The sequence below is a fragment of the Pygocentrus nattereri genome, chromosome 9, assembly GCF_015220715.1.
Source record: "Pygocentrus nattereri isolate fPygNat1 chromosome 9, fPygNat1.pri, whole genome shotgun sequence".
Lineage (NCBI taxonomy): Eukaryota > Metazoa > Chordata > Actinopteri > Characiformes > Serrasalmidae > Pygocentrus > Pygocentrus nattereri.
This window is the reverse complement of record NC_051219.1, coordinates 26,066,964-26,090,293: the sequence shown is the minus strand read 5'-3', so window position 1 is coordinate 26,090,293 and position 23,330 is coordinate 26,066,964. Positions and strand designations below refer to the sequence as shown.

Below are 23,330 nucleotides of genomic sequence, written 5' to 3'. Positions count from 1 at the left end.
CCTCTCGAACCCAATGCAGTCGTTCCTGTGGCGCGTCTAAATTCCCACAATAAGAAAAAAAAAAAAGAAAGAAAAAGAAAACGGTCATTTGCTGCGCACCGGCGTGTGCACACTGTTAGAAAAAAAACTCACTACTCAGAAAACAAAAACAGCACTACTTTGTTAGTCACACAAACAGAACCGAACTAAGACTCAAGACAGAACCGGAGTGGACACTGCACTTGGAAAGACGGAGGAAAAAAAACAAAAAACAAAAACAAAACAAAAAAAGAACAAAAAAAAAAACAAAAAACAAAAACACCCTAAAGAAGAAACGGTTTACTCACACTCTTGCCAAAGGCTGCACTGAGACCGGTTTGAATGTCGTTTGATTTTTTTTTATTTTTTTATTTTTAAGTAAGCCATCATAAACTGCCATAAAGTGAGGTATGAGGTGTGAAGGCCGCCTCCTAGATAAGGATGGGCCAGGTTGCAGTATTCCGGGTTTTATTAACCGTGTTCGTAGCAGCATTAAAATCTGAGAAAGTCAGTCACTGGACCGATCTGTGTTCCCTGACTCAGAGTTAAAAAAAAAAAAAAAATCAAAAGAAAACGACTGAACAAAAATAATCTTCACCAAAAGCACTACCAGAAAACAAAACCTTAACATTTCAGAAACCAGGCCGAGTAATAGCAGTACTAAGACACTGTATCTGAATGGCGCCATCTCGTGGACAATCAGGTTACTGAAGGGGTGGGGTGTGTGGGTGTGTGTGGATGTGTGGGGGTGTGGGGGTGTGTGTGGGGAGGGGGGGGGGGGGTGACACCAATGGAATGGTCCACATTTTCTAAAATCACCAAGTAGTCCACCTCAGTCGTCTAAAAAAGTCATGAGGTAAACTACCGGCTTCTTTCTGTTTTATTAATGCTTGCAGTATTTTTTTTTCCCATTTCATAGCAGCAGATAGCTCAGGGTTGGAACTAGACAAAAATGTACATTTTAAATTTGTGTGATTTCTGGAGGGGACTAGATAGTAAAAGCACCACCTCCTGGCCAAAAAAGTCTACATTTAAAAACAAACAGCTGTATACACTCTGAAAAGGGGAAATATTCAAAATATTCAAAATTTCTGCACAATTAAATCCTTAAGAGCAGCCAGTAAGAGTGGTTGGACACAAAATACTCAGTTTTAGACTCTTAAAGTGCTTTAAGGGTTCTTTAGTAGACGGTTCTATATAGAACCACAAACACTCAAGAAACCCTTGATTAAAGGGTTTTGGCATCATCAATGTGCTCTTCAGATTAATGCTAACATGGATGTGCCATAGAGCGTTCTATACAGAACCTCTTTGAAAATGGTTCTCCTATTGTTGCAAGCTTGACATCATAACAATAGAAGGACCCTGCTGGGTGCTATATAGAACCATCTACAGAACACCCTCCTTTAGTTTGAAGAACCCATTTATGATAAAAGAACCCTTTAATCATGCAATGGGTTCTTTGAGTGTTCACTGTTCTTTAAGGGTGCAGAGACAGAAATATTCGTGGTGGTGATAGGAACCAGACGTCTGAAGTGTTTGTCTCCCTCAAAAGTCACTACAAAAAATGGTTATGGATGCAGTGCCCGATGTACGAGATGTTTGATTTAGGCCAAATAAGAACTCTTAAAATTCATTCACATGTAGAGCACATGATGTATTGTCAGATTAACCCCTATTTTACCATCATTACATCTAAAAAAAAGTTTTGGACAGTAAATAAAACATACTTATGTTGTATTCGGTGACCTCAGGTTCCCATCACCACCACTGTAAAGAAGGCAACTTGACAATGAATTATGCAGAAATTTTGAAAAATGGGTGGAATTGCCCATCAAGTTTCCTGTTAACATTTGCAAAACATTACCAGCAAATACACTCCTCTGATCCAGAGAGGTGAAAAAACAGGAGGTTAGGTGTGTTAACTGGGGCAATGCACAGTTAAAAGGGGGGGGGGCAAACCACATGATATGGCTAATTACATGAGTACAAATTTAATGCTAATGCTTTAATGCTAACATACGCACAAGTTCATATCTAGTGCTTTCACCAGCATTTTGCTCAAAGACAGACTGAGGCGCAGAGTTACGACACCCCCCCCCCCCCCCCCCCCCCCACACACACACCCACCCACAGAGAAAATATTTATATAAACAAAACAAAAAAAAAAAAAAAAAAAAGGAGGCTGATTCACCTTTGTCCAGTACATAAGGTGAATCTCAGAAAGAATGAAGCGAAATTTGCTTCTTTTAAAAGCAAATAAGTCACAAGCCCTGCACTTGCTTCTGTCCAACGCTTAAGACGACTATCAGAGCATATCTTTGTCCAGTATAATGACAGACATTTGCATCCAAATATATGGAGCATTTATACATACAAGCACGCACACATGCATGTATGAACAGACGTACATACACACATACAGTATTCAGAAAGTCTATTTTTGTCTGTTTTTGTTTCCAGTGGTGTTAGAGGGAAAAAAAAAAAAAAAAAAAAAAAAAAAAGACGCAACGTAGTGTGCAGGCCTCCCTGTTACCAGGGGGCGCCAGAGCGTAGAGGTGGAGGCGGTGGTGCTAGCAGGGAGGTGGGGGGGTGGGGAGTGGCACTGGTTTGTTTTGTTGTTTGTTGCTGGGGTAGCGGGGGAGGGGTGGTTCAGTCCAGCTCTGGTCGACGGGAAGTTACAATATTGAAATTATGAGGTAGCGCTGAAAAACTACAATTACTTCTCCTCCTCTTCCTCCTCCTCTTCCTCAGAAGACTTGGACGGCTGCTCTTCTTTCTCCTGAAAAAGAGAAGGAACAAATATTCATAATTCATATTGCTGCACATCAATTAAAAAGTAAAAACTGAGTCAGTAGCAGTTAAAGCTACCAAGTTTTTCAACATCGTTTCCTACTTATTTAAACCGGTAAAGAGCAGTTTGACATGAAAATTTCCGTTCTAGACAAACTTGGTGACTCAATTGTTCACAATGGTAGTACATAGGAATCGGATGTCTGAAGCATCCGTTTAAAAATGACCCCACCGTAGGCCATTACAGGATATTAGGGAACACTGATGGATGAAAACTGAATATTACACAACATGTAAATAATATTTTTGGGTGGAATTTTGTTAGATTATGATACCCTTGGATGGAGGACTGCAGCTTTAAGTGAGCTTTGTGGTCAAGGTCTGTGTGGATGGATGTGGATCACTAACTGTTTCTTCCTTTTCTTTCTGTGACCCGCACGAGAGTGGACCCCTTCTCCCTGCATCAGTGGATCTGTCCAACTGGGACAAGAGGATTTCCACCAGTTTACAGATATTCTGTTACTGTATTCAGGAGCCCACTGTAAATACAGTCTTCATTCAATCTGAGGGGTTTGAGAGGGGTTTTTTCCATGCTACAATAGGGAAGACATAAAACACCATCACCTGTCCACTTTAAAATGTGTGGGTGAGCAGCCGTCTATGCAAACTGACTCACTGAATCAATGAGTCACTGACTCATGAAGTTACTATTTTCTGACTGACTCACTAGAACTCAACTCCTCCCTCATTTTTCTCTCATTCATAAAAAGCAAATAGCCTGTTCTCTGGACAACTGACTCATTCTGGAGTCATTGAGGGAAATCTGGCAAATGTAAATATTTTCTCAATGAAAATAGCAGATTGGAAACACTCACATGAGACCACATGAGTAATATCCTCAAAACAAGTAGTAGTTTTTCAAAGTTCAGTTTCAGCAGGCACAACTGGGTCAGCAGCTCAAACGTACAAGGATTCCCACCACTACTTAAGGCTGCGCAATATGACAACGCATTTCTATTATCATGATAAATTACGCTGCAATACTGATCACAGTGAATACAGTACTTCTAAAGCAGGGGTTAGCAAGAACTGTTTTGTCCTTGCCAAAAAAAAAAAAAAACAAACAAAAAAAAAAATCCCACTGAGAGCCACATTATTTTACGTCCACATTACAACCATAAATATGACTCTGTATGTGCTAATGTTCTAGAATAGGCCACAAAATACAGCAAAAACAGACGTACTTTGCTCTAGCTGACCTAAAGCTTAAAGCATAGCCAATTTTCTCACATCTCTAGCAGGAAACATTTCTGCAACAGTAGAACAGTTTCTATTATTTTGAGAAAATCAGCTTCTCATTTCACCAGATTCTCTTGAATTTTCCCCATTCCACCTTAAATGGTGCCATAAGTGCCACAATATAACTGCTGCACCATTTAAGGTAAAACAGTAAATTCGAACAAGAAGCCGGCGAATGAGAAGTGACTTTTGCCCCATGACTTTACTGTTTGTCAGCTTCTTGTTGCAGATTAAAGTTCAGGAAACCAGTTGATGTTAAGTTCAAATGAGTCCATTCATCTCCAAATTATTTATTATTCACCTTTAATCTTTTTGCCTTAGATTTATTGTTTAAACTGTTTCAATGATCAGCAGAGCTTCATTTTACTGCAAATGAGGATTTTTTTTTAATATAGCTTTTTCTCTCTCTTTTTTTTTATTTTTTTTTATTTTTGTGAGGTAGCAGCAGGTTAGCCCCACCCATTCATGCTGAAGGAGTGCTCCAGCCTGAATTATTCAAATTTGTATGCACTATACAGGGGAGCCAATCACAGCAATGCTTATCTACATATCCATCTCAAAGGCATAGGTTTAATAATAATTTTAAAAAAAAACCAAAAAAAAAAAAAAAAAAAACAACCTTTTATAAAATTCTAAATGCTAAAATAAAAATTGATGGCAGTAAATTGTCAGAAATAAATAGAAATACAACTACAGGATAAAAATGTCAGCCCTTTAAATGTTAGATTTATCTGCTGTTTTGTGGATACATTTGGCCCATTCCAACTTTGCAAAACCTCTCAAAAACTAAAAAGAAATTACTGTGAAGGTGATTTTTCACCATATTGACCCTCCCCAAGCTAAATCTCTACATTAATTTAAAGCCTGAACTCCAATTGTTGCTCTGCAGCTACAGTTGTTGCCCACCCACATTTATGAATCAGCAACAGTCACTCCATGAAATAACCGTTTGAAGGAAATGTTTATCAAACTTGTGGGCAGGATAACGAGAGGGGCAGTGCGTGACTCAGGCCTGCAGAACTTCTGGGGGCACGTTTAAATATTTTAACATGGAAAAGAACCAAAGCACTGTGCCAGAGCCGTGCCTCATGTGAGAGGAATGCACGGAGAAGAAAAGAAACTTGTGACAAAAGGGTGAGCTGAGGAGGAAAGAGAATTTGGTTGGGGGGGATCTGGCAACCTCACTTGCAGAGTGAAACCTTAATTTAAGAAAACAAAAAGATTCTTTTTTCAAATGAAAAGAAAGTTGTTTCTTTTTAAATGAAGCATGAATAATGGTAACAAGGAGCAAGAAAGTGTGCATGAAGGAGGAGAGAAAAAAAAAAAAAAAAAAAAAAGGGCTGAAAGGAGCTGGTATTTTTAAAAAAAAAAAAGAAACATGGGGGAGACTATGGAAAAGCACAAAAGGCAGGCAGAAACAGTGAGAAACAGATGCAGAGAGAGACACATGAGACAAAATCAGGGAAAGAGGGATGAAAGATGACAGGAAGAGAGGGGGAGAGAGAGAGAGGGAGAGAAGAGAAAAAAATGGGGAAGAGATTGACGAGAGAAAGATGGAAGATGTGAAAGAATAAGGGAGGGAGCGAGAGACAGATGAAACGGGAAAGAGGGAAGAAAGCGGGAGAGAGATGAGAGCGATACAGGAGAAAAGAAAGAGGGACGAGAGATCAAAACACTAGAGAGAAGGGGGGGGGGGGGCAAAGGAGAGGAAAGACGTGAGACGAGAGGGCCAAAAAAAAAAAAAAATCTAATAAAAAGACTTAAGGGACAAGAGGACAGAAATAAAGACTGATGAGAGAGAAAGAAGAGGGGCAAGAGACACACAAAGGGTATGAGAGAAAGATGGGGACAAGAGGAGACATGAGATTTCACCTCATGAAATCCCTGTTCTGATTAGAAGCCAAATGCAAACGGTTTCAGTTGTTGCCCCTGGCAACGCCCCTCCACATTCTCTCTCACACACGGCAGGGCGGGGGGTATACAGGGGACAGGTGAACGAACAGAGGGAGAACACTCCCCAGGTAAATGCAGAAGAAACCTCAGAGCAGAGTGACCAGGAGTTTACTAGGAGTTCAGTGTACTGAAGCGCAGAGTACACAGAGACCATCAGTAATACAGAGTTCTATACTAACTGCTTTCTTAGGTCGTCCTCTGCGTTTTCCCCCTGCAGACGCTGTCGCAGCAGCTGCTTTCTGAAACAGAGAGAGAAACAAGAAACACATGAGCCAACAAGTTTGGATCAGGATGAATTCCCCATGTATTCAAATTCTCTCTGCAGCAAAACAGGACTCAGAATAACATTTCTACAGTCAAAAAAAAGGAAGGAACTGCAGTGAACACTACTGTTTACTTCAATTACTGGGACTGTTTACTTGCACTAATTAATCTAATCACTAAACCGCAAACAGACAACTGCTAATAGTCCTACATTACACTAAAGTCTCCCTGCAGCTGAACCCCATTTTCTGCACCTATTTTCCCTAAGTTTGCAAATAATCTAAACTGTAGCTGCCGACATGGACAATGCATAAACCAAACGAAATTATATAATCAGCTTGTCAGCATGTGAGATCATATGCTTCCTGTCTTCGATACATGCAAGTACCTATATGTATTTAAAAAAAAAATAAAAAAAACAAAACACTCATGTTCCATATTTACATAAGGTGTACGTGTTTGCATGCTACCATATAACTGTGTGTGTGAACAAGTACTTATGCACACACATGCCCCACAGATCTCATATATGCAAGTATCTATATATAATAATGTACCACATCACTGTCCAAAGAAAACCACCTCCATTTTTGTCAATTTTTATTTTTCTACATCATTTCAACACACCTACTGTCTAGGTCTCTTGAAATTTTCATGATGAATGGACCAATAGAACATTTTCGAAAATCACTTGGAATAAAAGTGCTTTACATTAACTTACACTGAAAGGTAGGATTGTTTTTGCCTTCTCCTGTAAAAATCACCATTTTGGATATGCCCATTTCTTTGGATAGTGACAATATGCATCATACATATACAGATTACAAGCCTAAACTTAGTCTTAGCCTCATGATTATAGGGGGATACAAAATTCAGAGGATCTCTGCACTGAAAATGCACAAAAACAAAGGAAAACTATAAAATGGCCACTAGAGGGGGGCAATGAGTGAACACTGGCAGATGGCCAGAGGGCAGTGGGTTCATTGGCTATTATGTTGGAAACGGACATGAACTGCACACAGGCCACTCTAGTTCATTGGCCACCTGGTTTGAAGCTCAGAGACAGCTGGCAGCAGCGAGCAGGCGCACACAGAGCGTTAATACCAGGGACGGGTGTACATGTGAATTGTGTAGGGAAGGGGGTCAGCTGTCGTTATGACAACAGCAGATGGAAAGGAAAGCACCATATGCGTGCATGTGTGGGTGTGGGTGCGTGTGCGTGCTTGTGTTCGGTAGGTTTGGGCGATGTTGTCGTAGAGACGGCACCATCAGGTGCACCTGCATCACACTGCATGCCACAGGAAGCTACAGCAAGACAGGAAGTGAAGGAGGAATCAACCAGTTTTTGGTTTCATTTGTAGGCTTTCAGTACAGAAAGCCAAAAAAGGAGGCTGCAACAGCTCATCAAGTGGTTTTCCTGAGCGTTACAGAATAATAGCACAGCCATTAAATCAGTCATAAACAGAAGAAGGCACTCAGCATCTAAAACTAGCCAAGTGGCACAGCACGACTCCCAACAGCTCATTTAGAGATGAACGTTCAATCAGCTTTAGATTTAAAAGCTTAACTTTTAAACCGTGCTGAGTAAGAAAAAGATTAGGAATGTTATCCTTGACATCATAGACACGCCTTTATTTCTACAGAGCTTATAATGAACATGTTTTAATTTGGATGATGCAATTTTTGCTCATATGTGTCATACAATGGTCAGGATGTGGGGCCACAATTATGTCCCCATATGTATAATGGGACAATAATAATAATAAAAAAATGTGTTCCACATGTTTCATATACCGTATTGTGCAAAACCTTTAGGCACCTGAGAATTAGAATTAAAAAGCCGTTTGCGGTCAGCAACAATTGAGCTGCTCAGAAACACTCACATTAAATACAAATATCATTAACACGTTAAATAGTGGTCTGTTCTCATGGCAGCCTGGCATTATTTGTAGTCAGCATCCAACACCGCAATGTAAATGTAAAACGCAAATGTAACGTCGGAACAAAACGCTCCATTTTTGTTGTTTTTCAGTTTGAAAGTACCTGTTGCCTTTAACATTGGGTGTAAATTTTTATGAAGAATGGACCAACAGAAATGGCCAAAATATAGTTGGAAAAAGTCTGGTCCCAGTGATTTGCACTAAAAATCTTCTGCTATGAAGATTCAAGGTCTTGTTCCAAAAGCAGGAAAACATGCACCCCCCGCATTTCATCTATATATACACACATATACACACACACACAAACCATATGCTTTATATGCAAGTATCTACAGGTATTCAGGCTTTTCTTAGCTTATTCCCAAACCTGACCTGAACCTCAACAACCAAATAGAAATGGCTTCGCGCAGGAGCATTTTGTTAGTCCTGTGGGTCAAGTGTTTCCCAATCCTGGTCCTGGAGACCCACTACTCTAATTGTGTTTTTCCTGCTCCCAACACACCTGATCCTTCCATCAGCTCATTAATAACCCCTTACTGAGCTGAAGTGGGCGTGTTAGACCAGGGAAAGAACTAAAAATTTGCAGAACAGCAGGTTTCAAGAACTAGGATCGTAAATCCTGCTGCAGGTCAGCCCTGTTTCTCGTCTTTTACTGATATTTTTTAATCCTGAAAACTTACACATACACTTACTTTGCCCTTGGGTGCCGTAGAGCCGGCCTTGTTCTTGCTGCCCTTTGGTCTGCCTCTCGGCCTCTTCGGTGTGGGGGATCCACTTGGCTCCTGGAGGACAGAGATGGAGGTGAATTCCAACGATCATCTATCCATGGAGAGATCTCAGCACTGCAAAGGGTTGAGTAACCAAAGGCTAATGTAGCCTACAAGTAATGGAAGCACTTGCTTCAAATGATGCGTGTCTAATAGACTTGCTTGGTGAAACTAACACTTCAGACTTCAAGATGCTGCTGCTACTGTTTTTGTGTGTTAATCTGAATTAACATAAGGGATCTGAAACATTGTCATTAAACAAGGTCTGTGGTTTGACATTCTGTTTATGATCAGAAGCCTCAAAGCACTGCACTGGATACACATCTCACACAGCCACTGAAAACATGCGGTTAACACCACGATGTAGAAGCACGCAAACAGTCATTTCAGCTGATGTCTGAGGAGGACTTCAGCAACAGATTCACAGGAGTTCCAGTAGTGATTCTCAGTACCCAAACCCACATACCTGTAGATACCAGTTTGATGCAATTTTGCTCACAGAAGCTTAAAAACATGTGGTATTCGTGTGTGCGCATGTATGCTCGTACTTTTGTACCTCTTACATAAGGCCAAATCAATATAGCAACAGAGAAGGTATAACAGTACTGCGGTAGAGAAGGCAGACTGAAGTCTTGGTACATCATTTGGTTTGCTTGAAGGGTCTGACTATTAGTCCCCCAATACTGTTACTATCTATAATTGCCATCATTTTCTATTTATGTAGCATTTGAGACCTAAACATCAAGCTGGACCTTCTTGTGTGTAAAGTTAGCACATATTTCTGACTTTTAAATGATTATTTCAGGCTATACAAGGAAGCACATACAAGGCAACTCACAGCAACACACGCTAGTGTTGAACGATTTGGGGAACACATCTAATTGCAATGTTTCCAACTAATATTGCAACTATAATTTAATTTTTTTTTTTTTATAAATTCAAGTTCAGGCCTGTTTTTGGCCAGGAAACCATGGAGGTCTGGTTGGCTCTGATTTGTCTGTTATTAAGTTAAATTTTCCCACTGAAAACATAAGCCAGCATTACTGTTAATGTAGGCTATTAATTTACAAAAAAAACTGCAGCTCCTGTGACTTGAAAGTTGCACTCTGTTAAACTGTGATTGCCAAAAACAATTTTAACTTTTAGCCTTAGCACACGCACACCAACTCCCCTGAATACTACCACTCAGTTTTCAGCATTTAACAGAGGGGCAAATACATTTCCACACTCAATGTTTACTCAATGTAAGATTTGTTTTTCTATAATTACTAAGCCCCCCAAAAGTGCAGCAGATTCACACAGCATAGTTTAAGCAACTTCAGTAACCAAAGAAAATGCACAACTTTTGATGTGGCATGATGTGTCCATGATTAAAGCCCTCCCTCTTTACTCTGACAGGACACACTGATTAACGATTAAATCACCAAATAATGACAGTCATCACTAAAGAATGGCAAAATTTGCATCCCCAATTCACTGAAATTGGTACACCCTTACACCATGTCTGCAAAGCAACTTCTCTCCTCATGAGTTTAAAAAGAAATAAATGAATGAATGAATGAACGAAATCATGCTATCCTGCTGACAGTAGTAAGCAATCACAAAACAACATATTGCAAGAGCGTTTTCTGCCCAGGTTCAGGAGTCAACTGTGCACTGCTCTATGCAATCTCTTAAGAGCAAGACTTTGTTGCAACACAAAGACAGCCCTGTTCAAGGTCAGTGCAACTGACACCGGTTGCTACTTTAAGACTAACAGGTGGCACATAGCTATTGGTTGCCAAATTCCTTTAAGTGCATCAGGCACGTCGGGAGGAAACCAGAGGCCGAATTCAGACCACAGTTCAGAGGGGGCAACGAGAGGAAGAAATACTGTCAACAAGCAGAGGCGATTTATCAATGTCCAGCTTGCACATAATGATTTGTAGGGCAGAGTCAGACTGATATCACTGCACTGTGGATTTGCTTTGTATTGGAGAAACAGATGCTTCATCAGTGCGATTAAGATCGCAACCTTAACTATAAAGACTACCATCTTTACTCACTCATTTCTACTGCAACTATACAATAACAAAGTGGGAACAACAACCTAATCTTTAGGAAAAGGATTAAATGGTAACAGGAAAAAAAAAAAAAAAAAAAAAAAAAATGTGCAAAGCATCAAGTCAGTAATCAAGAACTGCTTATTATAAAAACCAAGAAAACCACAAATTCAAATAAACTCCACCCCTTATACTATAACGTTATGTCTACATTATTTCTGCTGTTTGAGCAAAGAAATGTCATACTTGACAACAATATTTGCATTTAGGACATTTGGCTTATCCAGTCTAGTAGTCAGATTACAGAGATGAACAAAACTTAGGAGTCTTGCCCAAGGATGCTTACAGGTGTAGTGAGGTTGTTCTTCAGGGAATCAAAAATCTGTCCAGAAATCAGTTAGCAAACCACCACTGAATCAAACCAAATCATAGCAGTTAGCAATGCATGGCCAAATCCTACTGATCCATAATCAGCTAGCAACACACCATCAACCCCAAGTGAACCTTTTGTTAGTGAAGCATTGTTGAACCAAGCTGAATCATGAAGCTAGAAAAGCACCACTGAAGCCAACAAATTAGTTAGCAAAGCATCAACAAACCAAATCAATTAGCAAAGCATCACTGAATCTATTAGTTACTAAACGACTACTTCAGTCTGTTTATATGCAGAAAAAAAAAATCGTATTATATCAGCTGATATTATTGGTCACCATAATTATTTAAGAGTTAACATGGAATTCAGCGCAGAGACACACATATGGTAAATAAAACGTGACCTACATGATTTAATTTGACACTCTGAAAAACAAGCTTACTGTGAAAACAATAGCATCCCAGTATATTAAAGCTACACCCTTCAAATAATGCAACATACAGGAGGTGAACGCTTAGCTGAATTCGACCCTCTTATCATACAAAACTGTGGTTTGGGCAGAGACTGTATCACATTTGTATAAAATGTGCATTCTCTAAAAGCATGTTGAATTCTTTACACTTAAAATCAATAAAACATGGAACTTGATCAAATTCGACCGTAAATGGTCTGGGACTACTTTGTTGCACCACCGCTGCACAGACGTGATGTTTCCAGATATCACTAAGGCTGGAGGCGATAATATTTATGAAAATCAAATTATATTTGTTAATGTACAACTGTGGCATTTCAAATCAATTAACTGCTAATCTTAATTGTAAAACTATGACTTCTATTTGGGCACTCTAGGTGGCGATGCACTCCTTTAAATCTAGATGGAGAAGTAGTACCTTCATTCTGAGGTGGAGGAATACAGAGAACTGAAGCTAACAGGCTACACGTACAATACTAGCTATCAAAAAAAAAAAAAAAAAAAAAAAAGCCAACAGACAATTTTATGTCAAACTGTTTGGTAACGACATTAAGTAATGTTATTTTAATTATTTATGCTTTTGAATAAGCATGTCAGAATGGGGATGGTTCCTCAAGGGATCTTCAGTAATATGAATTTCTACATTTAAAAAAGTTCTATATAGAACCATTTGCATGCTTAAATGGATCTTCTCATTGCGAATTGCCGCTTCCGCCCGAGAGAGAATGTGTTGCATGTGTCTATAAAACCATTTTGAAAATGGTTCTATATAGCACCAAACAGGGTTCTGCTATAGTTACGATGTCAAGCCTGTAGCAATGGCTTAATGGTGCGTTATAGAAACCATTCCCAAAAAGTACATTCTCCATTAATCTGAAGAAGCATTTCACCATGAGAAGAACCATTTAAGCATGCACATGGTTCTATATAAGAAACTCTTAATATAGAAATGTACATGACTAAAGAACGCTTGAAGAACCACTTTTTTGTCAAGAATGTATTGGAGCTAAATTTTGTTCTGTATCTTTCAAAGAAAATGTATTTCTCTATCAGGTATGAAAATTAAACACTGAATTAATCATAACCAAAAGACCTTACATTTATACTTTCAAAACTTCAAGTCAGGAACACACACAGAGAGACAGAGACCACCAGAGGAACTTGAGGGGGACGGATTTAATTACTCAGAAGTCTAACACATGTACAGAAGAGCTATAGATGAATGTGTTTATCACAGACGGACAAGTAGGGGATTTTGGTTTAATCACAGAGAGCTCCATTGTGCAGCAGCTGCTGGCCATACTTCCGTTTGGCTAATTCACGCTCAATGTAAATACAATAGTATGCATGTTTTTTTTTCCCTGGAAAACCCAGATGGATGTGTGTATGGAGAAAATTTTAGTAATGTGGTTATATAAACAAAAAGCATGCGCTCAAGTACATGCACTAACTTACCAGCAAAAGTCTTGCTTAGAATGGGCTCAAGAGGCCCCATGAAAACAAAACTAATATTAAAATCTTAAACTTTACTACTTTTGTTGGAGCTCCACAGGTTGTGCCGTTTTGTGCACGCCATTGGGTGCTTTGCTACATAAACAGCCAATATCCTACAATTATCTTGGATTTTATAATTTCCCATCCAAACGTTTTTAAGTAATTTTTACCATTTTCCATCCTCTCTGTATGACTTAGAATTAAAACAAGCTCTTTCTTACTGTGCCTTTAACACTTAAACGTGTAAATGAACTCTGTTCTGACATTCCGTATTGTGCCTCATTTAAAAAGCCGTCCAGATTGAAAGTATCCTTAAGACCTCTTGGGAGGGGCTAAACTACTGCACACCTAATTCAAATGTGATGGTTTTCATGACACCACAAAAACAATTAAAATGCAGGCTTTTACTACAGCCTAGTGTCCACATGTGGACTGTACGGCAGTATGTTTTACAACAGAGCTAAACATATCATTATAGTAACCATCACAATACACTTTGCTGAACATATTAGATGTGGATATTGTCAGTACTAGACACAGACCAACTGCAAGTGTTTTGCATAATGACAGCAAAATTACTCATTTAACTGGATTTAGTTACAGCATGCCAAGTACGTAATAAAAAATAAATTATAAAAAAAAAAAAAAAAAAAAAAAAAAAAAAGGTTGTTTGATAGTTTTATATACATGAATAACTGATGGTGAGATTTTTTATCTTCTTTTTTTTCCCTAAATGAAAATTACTAAATTGCAATTTGAAATGCTGTATGGTTCTACACAGAACCTTCTTAAAAAAGGTTCTATGTAGCACCACGAAGAATTCTTCCATCATTACGATGTCAAGCTTTCTTCAAAGACCCTTTGAAGAGTCATGTTTAAGTGTCAAAAGTTGATACATTGCAAGGTTTAACAAGGAAAGTTAACCTAAGGCTTGCTTTAAAATGAATGACAATTCAGAAGCAAACATCCGTGTGCTGTGACATCACAACCACAAATAACTGGCAGGCTGATGCAATGTGTTAGGCCTTCAAGCCTTAAAAAAAAAAAAAAAGGATATGCTGGTCTACTTAGCCACAAAAAGGGCCCATACATCAGCTTAAAACATCCAGAACTTAAAATCATATTGGCCATACTGGCCAGAAAAAAAAAGATGCAGTTATGTTTGGCCAAAACTGTTCATAGGCCCTTTAAAGTTTTTCACCACCAAAACTGCAGGTACCAACTGTTGTCCAACAGGCTCAGCTGGATAACTAACGTCTACTGACACTGTACAAACACGCACTGAGATTTTGTATGCCTAGTAGTTGTAATAACAGTTATTATTGAGGCACAAACTCATTGTGAGAAACATCAATTTGGCGCAGCCCCTCTAAAAATCCTTCATGCTCTGACCTCTCCTTCCGCTTTTAGAGCGGAATATATAATCTCACTAACAAAAACTGTATGAGTCAATTGAATTTTTCCATTTAGGGCCAGACATGTTTAAACAAACCTCCCTTTGCATCTCCGGGACTCTTTAAAAAGAAAACTAGCAGCATTACCTGCGCCATACGTACATGCTTCACATGCAATCAGTTTAATTTCAGTTTTAATTCACAACAGGTATTGCAAGGAAGCTAATTTATTAGACATCTCATGAAAACAGACATTTACATACACCCATTAGTTCAGGCCTATAGCAGTTTAGGTTAGGAGAGTTTCAGCCCAAATACTTTCTGAATCGAGTACAACACAGGGCAGCCTATCAAAGCAGAGCGTATTTACATATTAGGTATAGGTACACATTTTAATCTAACTGGCAGAGTTGTTAGAAAACAACAACAGTTTAAGAAAGAGAAGAGAGGGATATGGACCATTTAACACCCAATTCAGGAACCCACACCCTTCTGGCGAGTGTGAGGAATTAGCTGAAGGTGTTTACTACTGCGCCCCTCCCCCACTCAATGTGTCACTGGGTTAAGAGTCCAGCGCTGTGGTTAGCCATCATGGCTAGATTTGCTCGCTTGGGAGACACCTCAGTGTTTCCACGCGATGATGAGTAGTGACTGTTTTTGATGCAGTTGTGCTAAAATAATCTGCCGCTGACGTGTGCAGATATATGATGCGTGCCACTGCGCTTTGTTTATTTACACCTTCTGCCTCATGCGGTTAGATGGGCGTATGCGTCATCCGAACAACATGGCACATCTTGTTTACACAGGGACAGAAGAAAGATGCCAATTAAGAGAAAATACATCTGATGTGTACCAAGAAAGGGAGCGCTCACATACACATACATAAAAAATAAAGACATGAACACTTATGTTCACATGATTAAAGGGTTCTCATGAAATCATGAAAAGTTCTTCAGATTGATGGAGAATGTGCTTTTAGAAAAGGCTTTGATATAGCACTAAAAAGGGTTCCAACAAGCTTGACATCACCACAATAGAGGACCCCTCTTTGGTGCTATAGAACCATCTGCAGCATATTCCCCATCAATCTGAAGAACCCCCTGATTGTGCAAAGGGTTCTTAAAGTGTTCAAAGTTCTACATAGACCCATTTTCTTTACTAAAGAACCAAAGAAAACATGGGGTCTGTTGTTAACCATGAATTAACTTAGACATTGTCCAAAGCCAAAATGATGTCTTATCTTCCAGTGTCAACAGAAACTCCACTTTGGGTGGGATTTAACCACAAAGATGATTAAAACTTCCTGATGAGGGCTGGTGCTGTGGGCTTTTATTATCTATAGGCTCTGATTATAGTAGTGGGTATTAACCCACTAATCCAACGCCAGCTTTAGCTCAGGCGAACGACAGATCAATGAGCCAACCACAACGCTCACTGCTACCCCTCAACCAATCCCAGAGGAGCCAAGCTGGAGTTAAGTGGGTTATTGCTGGTTTAAAGCGCTCATGTTACAGACCTCAGTCAAACTGCCAGGCCAAATTACACCTTCATGGGCTGGAGGAGCATCAGTGCATGTATGATGGGTTAGAAAAGGAACAGGTACAATGTCTGTAACACGTCAGAAAACCCAGCATCTGTTTTACCTGTAAATGGTAACCTATGACAACTGGTCTAAACAACAGCACGCACGCTACAGTGTTCGCACACCTTTAGTTAGACGTCAGCCTCAATCGTAACTTCAATGAGCACTCAAGCATGCAAATGACCTACTAATCCATACATAACAGACAAAGGCATTTAGAGTCTTAATGCACCCACCTATGGGTGGACGCATTTGCGATAAAGCCACTTTGTACAAACTATTAAGCATTTTCACCTTATGTATACTACAATTAAATACACAAGCTGATTTCATAATGCATTAACCCATTTGCACCCAGATCTTTCATAACACATTTGCACGTATTCATTTGTCTGTATTGAAAAAGCAGTAAGACTTCTGGACTCTTAAAAATAAATACATAAATAAAGCATGCATTAGTTTCTCTCATTTTATAACTGCCTGAAAGCATACAGGTCCCATCACTAGCCGTACTACTCATCAGGGCCTGAAGGTAAATGAGTCATACTATGTCTGTCCCAGTTATGTTCCCTTCAGAGGAGGATTATTTCATGCATATGAAGACTATGCTAGACTCTACACCTTTAAAGGGGAACTGATTTATAACAACAACAACAAAAATATTTAATCTAATTACATGCTTGAGATGTAAACAAAGTCAGAGTAGTTTGGTGTCAAATGCTCTGTTCTAGGGGAAACAAAAAACAAACACATCAAGTAAGATTTGTTCACAGTGGTGGTAATAGGAACCACATATCTACCTATAAACACCCCCTTACAGAAGGTTATCACACAAAATGGTTTGATATGCTGCCTGATACTTTTCTGTGTGTATTTTAATCCATTTATTTGAATAATATATGGTGGAGGAGTATACAGGTGGTTGTGAGGCAAAAACTTTCTCCTCCAGATGAACTATTTTACAAATCAACACCCCATATAAAACTCAGAAACATGTAGGTTCACTGGTGACTTTGGATAGTAAATAAAACTGCTGTGTGTGTTGTCGGGGCAATCACACTGTAAAGACATCTCAATCTCTACAAAAATCAACCATTTCACACAAAACCACTGTGCATGATTCCTTGCATCTGAATAATTCAGAAACTTAAATTTGGTGAAATCACACTATAACTACCAACAGGTAAAACCACAAGCACTGTACCTGTGGGTGTTTCCTTGGTCTTCCACGGCCTCTTTTCTCTGCCCCATCCTTATCTTTAGGAGTCACTGTGTCCTTGGCAGTGTCGCTCATGTTGTCTTGCTGAAGGAAAAAATAAAATAAAAAAAAACAAAAAAACCCCCAAAAAACAAACAAACAAACAAAAAAAAAAACAATTCAGGTACGAGTGCATGCAATATAAAAATGCATTAAATAAAAAGTTATAAAAATGACCCATCTACTAAACACACACACACACACACACACACACACACACACACAGGAAGGTTTTTCAAGGGTTCTTTAAATGTTTGTATACAGAATAATTTCATGCTTTAAAAATCTTTGTACAGTAAAACGGTTCTTTATATTGATGGAGAATGTGTTTGTGGTTCTATACAGCACCAAAAGCGGTTATGAGCTTGATCTATCTCGGCAGAAGAACCATTTGTGGTGCTGTACAGGACACATAACACATTCTCCATCAATCTGAGGAACCATTTCACCATGCAAAGCATGCCTTTAAGCATACAAATGGTTCTAAACAGAACCACAGCCTATCCTAAAGAGCCCTTGAAGAACCATCTGGTTAAGATTGTAGCAGACACTCCTGCGGCTTTAGTAAGCCAGTGCAGCTCGCTTCTCTACCGGCGTTCCGGTTGTTTACGGCATGCAAAGAGGGCCCAAACCCAGAGAGCTCCCAGCGCGAGCCTGCGCTAGTGCAGCCCCCCAAACGCACGCGCTACGGGCGGACTGTGTTTCAGGGCGCAAAGCTCGCGCGGTGCAAGCGCAGAATTTAAATACCTCAGCTTGCAACTTCGCTCAGAGTGAGTGTGTGAGTGAAGTGTGATAGCTGGGCGCTCGAAAAACTACAGGAGCAGTTTTCTACGGATGCCCAGGAGCTCCAAGAACTCGAAGGCGGAACACGCAATGGAAAACAGTTGCAAAAGCACAACATGCATAGGAGAGAAGCATGCACCAGCAAGAACAAACAAACAAACAAGAGGCATGCACCAGGATGCACTGCACCAGCATGCATTTAAAAGGGAGTAATGTATAGGCAATAAGCATATGTTGGCGCCTTTTTTATTTAGCGCCAAGCGCGGTGGCGCACACGAGGCTCAAAAGTTGGCTTCCTTTTCGAATTTTCCCGTTCCACCTTAAACGGTGCAGCAATTACTGTCAGCCGTCTCGAGCACCAGAATGTAACTGCTGCACCTTTTAAGGTGGAACGGAAAATTTCGAACAAGAAGCTTCGTGTGGCCACACAAACAAAAAAGCTCACTCCAAATCACCATAACCCAGACAGCATGAACGCAAAATCGACAAACAAGCCTGAGGTCGGCTTAAACAAGGCTAAACTCGAGTCGGAGGATTTAAAATCGACAGAAAATTGACAGCAGCATGTTTCCCCTGAACAATAAAGCATGGGTGCTAAGCTAGATAGCACTGCTCAGAAATAATGCACCAACTTACTGCTGCTGAATTTACAATGAATAGTGCAGCACGAAACCTGCTCTATCAGTCAAGTCTCACGGATACTGAAATAAATACTAATAAATAATGTAAGCAAGTCTCCCAAGCTTTTGGCTTAAAATGCCTTTAAGCACTGGAATCAGGGAAGGGAGAACAGGCCAGCGCACAGACAGAGAGAGGGGGGGAAAAAACGAGGAACATTTTCCATTTGAAATGAAAATTACCTTTTTCGAAATAAGCAGTATCGCGAAAGCAGTCCCAGTTTGGTGAACCAAACGAGCCCTATGTGCAGGGAGTGAAGGCTGCTGCCTGCCTGGCTGCTTAAAGGCCTCTCAGGGCATTTTAAAGAGGCTTCCTCATGGGCCAGAGCAAGGCAGGGCGGGGATATGGTAAGCAGCCTGCCTTATGGAGGCTTGCATACAAAGACCACTTCATTTGCACAATATCATATACACAGTTCTGTTCTTTTGCTTGTTGATGCTGAAAATTCACTAGTAGCTATGGATTTTTGTGTGTTCTAACTTTTAAAGCCCATTCAGATTCACCAATTGTGTCTTGAACTCACTTATTATTATAATTTAAGTGAGGTCAAAAGACGGTTAAGCTGCACAGCTCATTTTTTATACCATATGCCTTTTCTTTTGTGAGTGTGTTTTACATGACCAGACTGCAGAATTATACCAAAAGCAATTTGATCACCATATAGTTTTTCTTTTGAGTGTGGATGTTCGGCCTTATGAGCTCATGAGTTTCACTAGCAACTATGGTTATTGTGTGGATAACACTGACTTTTATAACATATACCATGGTAAAGTTATGTTTATAACATATTTTACTAGGCTACTTAGATGTCCATGTCATCTGTCATTATACTCTAACTGTAGTTAGGTTGCTAATAGTGAACTTTGTGTATAAACGTGTGCTATAGTCCCTTATTGCTAGAAATTTCAGTGAACTGCATAATATTGCATACCATACTATAGTTCCTTATAGTATCTATATTTATAGCACATTCAACTATGATTCTGTATCGTAAGTATCGTAAGAGAAGTGTTACGCTTTGAACCCCCCAGGATTTTATTGTTGTGCTATTCTTACTCTCCTAGTGACACATAGTTGCTGAATTGAAAATGATTCAACCTCTTTGTTTTATTGCTTTTCCTCTCACTTTGAGTTCTTCATTGAAGTAGTTAAGACCCCATCATACCATTGGTTTGTGTTGGAGTCACTTTTTATTGCTCATCTCATATGCTAATATACTGCCCCTTTCTGTGTGTGTAGATATTCGCTCATATGAAAATTCACTACAGTTTTACTATGCTAGTTCATTTTAACTATGGCTATTTTATCATTAACAATGATTCTACCATGAACTACTTACAGAGCACAATGTTAGATATGTATACAGCACAGTTATGATTCTGTTATGGCGTTACTGTGCTATTTTATGGTAACTGTGGTTGTTGTACTTTTAACCTACCATGATTTTACAATTGTTCTTTTATTATGTTGACTTCTTGGTACCACTCTCATAGTTTACTAGCAGTGAGCCATAGACTCTATACATAGAAAATGATTCAGCCTTTATTTTGCAACTTTTTCCTCTTTTGCTTTTCCCCTAACCTCATTTGCCAGTTATGCCGATCATATCATAACATAGGCTTGTGTTGGAGCCAATTATTATTGGAATTTTAACAAATTGAAAAAAGGCAACAAACCATGTGCACAACATTACATCTCACCTCATATACTGATATCCTCTCTCTCTTACCTTGAGTATGAACATTCACCCATGTGAAAACTGACTGTGGACAGATTTGACTGTAGTGGTTCATGGTAACTAAGGCTACTGTAGTCAACAATGATTCTACTATGAGCTCCTATAGTGTCTTATGGTAGCGAAGTTTATAAGTTCACATTTATCTGTGATTCTGCTATGGCTTTACTGTGATATGGCAACTGTGGTTGTTATACTCTTAACCTACTATGATTTTACTGTCATACTTTTATTATAGTTATATATGACTCTTATCAGTGGCACTCCCATTGATTGTTAGCAGTGGACCATAGGTGAACACCATCAAACACGGGAGACTTTTTTGTGTATTATAAATTTTAATGCCCATTTACATTCAAAAGGGTTGTTCAGATCAACTGTTTGAGTTGGAGTCACTCATTATGATAATTTCAGAGAGGTTAAAATATTAAGGCGAGCAAAAAGCTGGTTAAGTTGCGCAATGTCATCTAATCTCTTTTGTGATTGGATGTCAAAAGCACTAGGTTGTGGGTGAATCTCATCAAACAGCGCAAAAATGATTTAAGTTAAAAGTTTAAGTTTAAAGTTAATTTAAAACCACCAGTGCTATTCAGATGATATCATAAACTGTTTTTGCCTCCGACAGTGATAGCAGATGAACAAAATGCCGGTTTATTTGCACAGTAAAGCATTCTGTACCATAGTACCTTATGATACATATGTTTATAATATATTTAACAATTATTCTGCCATTGTTTATTCTATTTTATATAGTATCTATGGTTGTTAGACCCTTATACCATGATTTTAATGTTGTCCTCTTATTGTTGTAACTGTTAACAATGGCACTCCCATAGTTTGCCAGCAGTGGGTCATAGATGAGCATCATCTGGCCCTTTAAAATGATTTAGACTGTTTGTTTGAACTCTTTGTTAAGTCTATTTAGATTCACCAGTGTTGTTCAGATAACACCATAACCTGGTTTATGTCCCATAGCCATAGGAAACAGGTTACCTCCAGGTTACTGCCAGCTCAATTGCACAGTATTACAGTTACTACTCACTTCTTACATTGAGTCTGTCCATTTGTGCATGGATTGTAGATGATTCTATCCATTTTTCAAAATGTCTGCATAATTTAGTGGTTGAGATGTAAGCAAAGTAATTCAGAGTGTTTTGATGTGAAATGGTTAAATGTAAGGAGTCAGATTTCTTTACAGCGGTGGTTATAGTAACCAGGGGTCACCATGAGTACAACACAAACATAGCTATTTTATTTGTTCTCCAAAATCACCAGTGAACATGGTTTTGTATGTAATGTTGATGATGGCAAAGTAGTGATAACGTTTTCACTGGGGACTATTTTTCCTTACAACATCCTGCATTGGATAATTAAAATAATCTGCAATCTTCTATCTTAAAACTATCATGAAACAAACTTTCAGGCAATCAGGCGAAGTACTTATAACCATTTCATATAATAATTTTCTGTGAAGGAACTTTTAGAGGTGGACATCTGGTTCCTATCACTGCCAACAATTCTGACTCTGTAAGTTTCTGTAGAACATATCATTTCACACCAAAACACTCTGAATGACTTTGTTCACATCCTAACCATTTAACTATACAGAGAAAAAAACCCTAAACAATACCAGGCTGTAGGTGAAACTCGCTGGACACTGCAAAAATAATTTAGACCTTTTGTGTAGATTTATTTTAAGTGTTGTTTAGATACTGTCATAACCTTAGGCTGTGTCTGAGTTACTTTCTGCTGGGTTTCTATTGGAATTTTAGTGAACTCAAAATGTTAAAGTGATTTATTGACATACATAAAATGCAACAAACAAAAGGCTATTTTAGACAATATTAGAGGGTATCATATACTGGGTCTTTTCTTTTGCAGATGCTTGCTATCAGTGCTAGACAATGGCTGAATATCATCAGGCCATGTAAAAGATATAGTTGTATGCAAAGGTTTAAATTTTAAATAGCATTTTGTTGGTTTTCAAAGTACAGATAAGTTCAGAGAACATTTAACACATTGCTGAATTAAATGGAATGTAAAATGTGGCCTGTGCAAAAGTTGTATGTTTTCTTTTTTCAATATATTAAACTCAATATGTTAATATTTTCAAATTTGATACCTTTTGTATACAACTATATATAGTGCGATATTTTATGTAATAACTTTTGTTAAATTCAGATTGTAACATAATCTATACCAGATTTGTTTTTAACTGCAGCAGCTTCATTTTTAAACCGCACCAGCTTATTGATTCAAGTTTATTGTAGTTGACCCCTGATAACTGAGTTAAGTAATAAATCTATAGGCAATATTGTTCACCATTCAGCTAAATCTAAAGCCTGAATAGATAAAGCACACTTTAAACATCATAGCACTGGGCCATTGCTGAGTATTCGTGTATCATCTTTCTTTGTAAAGTTTGAATTTCTCTCCTAAGCAGTAGACAATGGGCGAAAACGTGGAGAAGATGTGACAGGCAGAG

General features: G+C 38.8%; 1 protein-coding gene across 3 annotated transcripts; it reads right to left on the bottom strand.

The window, feature by feature from the left end:
* Positions 1 to 2,503: 2,503 nt before the first annotated feature.
* Positions 2,504 to 19,434, bottom strand: hmga1a (high mobility group AT-hook 1a). 3 transcript variants are annotated; one of them, XM_037541605.1, is made up of 5 exons: positions 18,397 to 18,547; positions 17,596 to 17,694; positions 8,960 to 9,049; positions 6,243 to 6,302; positions 2,504 to 2,800 (listed from the first exon to the last, which is right to left on the bottom strand). In XM_037541605.1, the coding sequence occupies exons 2-5, from the start codon at positions 17,683 to 17,685 to the stop codon at positions 2,738 to 2,740; spliced, it is 303 nt and encodes a 100-aa protein (XP_037397502.1). In that variant the 5' UTR covers positions 17,686 to 17,694; positions 18,397 to 18,547; the 3' UTR covers positions 2,504 to 2,737. The 3 variants fall into 3 exon arrangements, with proteins under 3 accessions (XP_037397502.1, XP_037397503.1, XP_017553675.1); XM_037541606.1 differs by lacking the exon at positions 18,397 to 18,547 and adding an exon at positions 18,241 to 18,367; XM_017698186.2 differs by lacking the exon at positions 18,397 to 18,547 and adding an exon at positions 19,293 to 19,434 and having other exon boundaries at positions 2,505 to 2,800.
* Positions 19,435 to 23,330: the final 3,896 nt, after the last annotated feature.

Coding starts and splice junctions, on each gene's coding strand:
- hmga1a (XM_017698186.2), bottom strand. CDS start 17,685: ATGAGCGACACTGCCAAGGACACAGTGACTCCTAAAGATAAGGATGGG. Junction 9,050..17,595: donor GACCAAGGAAACACCCACAG/GTACAGTGCTTG, acceptor TCTGTCCTCCAG/GAGCCAAGTGGATCCCCCAC. Junction 6,303..8,959: donor CTACGGCACCCAAGGGCAAA/GTAAGTGTATGT, acceptor TCTCTGTTTCAG/AAAGCAGCTGCTGCGACAGC.